General features: G+C 62.0%; 1 protein-coding gene across 1 annotated transcript in view; it reads right to left on the minus strand.

Moving 5' to 3' along the window:
• RSPH1 (radial spoke head component 1) overlaps positions 1-1,580 on the minus strand; it is a 20,292-nt gene extending 18,712 nt beyond the window's left edge. Inside the window, exon 1 of the mRNA XM_032763702.1 lies at positions 1,487-1,580. Within this exon, the coding sequence (XP_032619593.1) occupies positions 1,487-1,540 (54 nt within the window). The 5' untranslated portion in view covers positions 1,541-1,580. The remainder of the gene's footprint in view (positions 1-1,486) is intronic.
• Positions 1,581-2,366: the final 786 nt, after the last annotated feature.

Raw genomic sequence — 2,366 nt, forward strand, 5'->3', positions numbered from 1 at the left:
CAGGGAAAATGAGCAAAGACACCTCCCCCTCCCAGCTGGAGAACGAAGGAATGGGATGGGGTGAGCTGGGGGTCAGAGGTGACTTCTGGATGCTCTCTCTCTCCTGGGAACTGACTACGGAGGTCAGACAGGCACAGCCTGGACGCGGGGTTCACTTCGACTCGGCGGGGCCCCGGGCTGATTAGAACTGACGATTCTTTCACCTTCATTTCTCTGTGCTAACCTAAGCGCTTCCTAGGCTGTGTCCACATGACTAAGAAACCGGCTGTTTCACACACGCTCCCTGAGTGTTCCTGGGGGAGACACCCGTGTCCTTGCCAAGCGGACACGTCTCTTCCAGGGTCTGACTCGGCTGGACAGAGCTCATGGGATGAAGCAGGGGGGCTGGAGTCAGGGGTCAGTCCAGGAGACGGTGAGGCTGCGTGGCCTCCCCTGAAGGGAGAGTGGGACCCTTTTGGGGTCTGGCCCATCGAAGGGGGTCCTGCAAGGGACTGGCCCAAAGCTGGGGGTGCAGCATTGATCCTATGTATCTGGGACAGTATGTGTGTGAGGCTGTTCCCCCTGCTGGAGGCTCTGGGCTCTGCTGTGTATTTGTGTGTGTGTGTTTTGTTGTCCCCTGCTCAGTGTGTGGGTGCAGGTGCATGCATCCCTGCTGCCCTCTTCTCTCGCTCGGGGTGTGGGGGTGGGGCGGGTATTTCCCTTCTGCGCCCTCCTGGAAGGAAGGACACCTGTTTTTGGGACGGGTGTGTGTGTGCGCAAACTGCTTTGTGATGCATGGAGACAGCTCAGTTCTGATCCAGGCCTGGCGTGGCAGGTGCTGCTGGAGCTCAGAACTCCACAGAAATACCAGAGGTCTGAGGATGCAGGGCCTGTGCCAGGCTCCTTAGCCTGTGTGCTGCAGACACAAGGGGAATGGTGCAGGGGGAGAGCTGCCAGTCACAGCAGTGGTGGCTTGACAGAGCTGTGTGTGTGTGTCTGTGTGTGCGTGTGCGCGCGCGCGCAGGGGGGGCAGTGAACTTGAGTCGCAAAGGGTCAGGATGGACGGGAATTGTCAGCACTGTGTGCTTGGGGCAGGACAGCAATGATAGCTCATGTCTCTAATGTATGGGCAGCGTTAGGACAGGCACAATGGGGGTATTGTAAGTCAGGGCTGAGATCTGTTAGCAGAGCTGTAAGGGAGGCGGGGCCCGGCCGCGTGGGGCGCAGGGCAGGCGCTAGCGGGGGCAGGGGTGACCCCCGGGCCCGGGAGGGGGGCGGGAGCGGGCAGCGCTGGGCCCCAGAGGAGCCGGCGGCCGCGGCCATTAGGGGGCCTGTGGACGCTGCGGAAGCCGTTAGGGGGCCTGTGGAGGCGGCGCTGGGCCTTAGGGGGCCTGTGGACGCGGCGCTGGGCGCTAGCGGGGGCAGGGGTGACCCCCGGGCCCGGGAGGGGGGCGGGAGCGGGCAGCGCTGGGCCCCAGAGGAGCCGGCGGCCGCGGCCCGCACTGACCCCCAAGTCGTTCTCCGCCTCCTCCTCGAATTCCTCCGAGCCCAGGTCCGACATGGTCCTGCCGGGCCTCGCGGCGTTTCCGTCACCATGGGAACCGCCGGCCCGGGCGGAGGGAGGCGCGCGCCGTCACCCTAGCAACACGCACAGGCCCCGCCCCCTCGCCGCCCTAGGGCGCGTGCTGCTGTCCTGGGTCCTGGAGCGGGGCGTCCCGCCCAGCCAATAGGCTACAACGTCGCGCTCGGGCCGGAGAGGGCGCGACGGGAGCGCACAGCGCAGCGCCCAAGGGCACAGTCCCGGGCACAGGAGGAGCTGGCAGGGGGCGAGGGTCTGGCACAGGGGATACAGGGCAGGGAGGGTAAGGTGACCACTGACAAGATCTCCCGATTCTATGGGGGCAGTCCCGATTTTGGGGTCTTTTCTTATATATGCTCCTGTAAAGGGTTGGCTCTACCTTTTTTGCCACCCCAAGGGGTGAAGCAAAGAAAAAAAGGGAGGAGCACAGCAGTGCTGCTGGAGAAGAAAAATGAAAAGGCTGTTGCTGAACTGCCGCAAAAGAAGAAAAAAAGAAAAAGCTATTGCTGAAGTGCCACCAAAGGAGAGGGGGGGAAAAACAGTCAGAGGGCCGCCTTAAGAACGGACAGAGTGCCACACCTTCAGATTTGCTGCCCCAGGCACCTGCTTCCTTAGCTGGTGCCTAGACCTGGCCCTGCTGCTATAACCCCCCACCCCCATCCCGATTTTTCATACTTGCTGCCTGGTCACCCTAATACAGGAGGCGATTGTAAGGAACAGAGGAGGACACAAGGCACAGAGAAAGTAGCACCCACTGATGTGAGGGGTGTGTGCAAGTTGTGGGATGAGAGATACAATGCAGGGTATG

This window comes from Chelonoidis abingdonii, chromosome 1 (assembly GCF_003597395.2).
Source record: "Chelonoidis abingdonii isolate Lonesome George chromosome 1, CheloAbing_2.0, whole genome shotgun sequence".
Classification (NCBI taxonomy): Eukaryota; Metazoa; Chordata; order Testudines; family Testudinidae; genus Chelonoidis; species Chelonoidis abingdonii.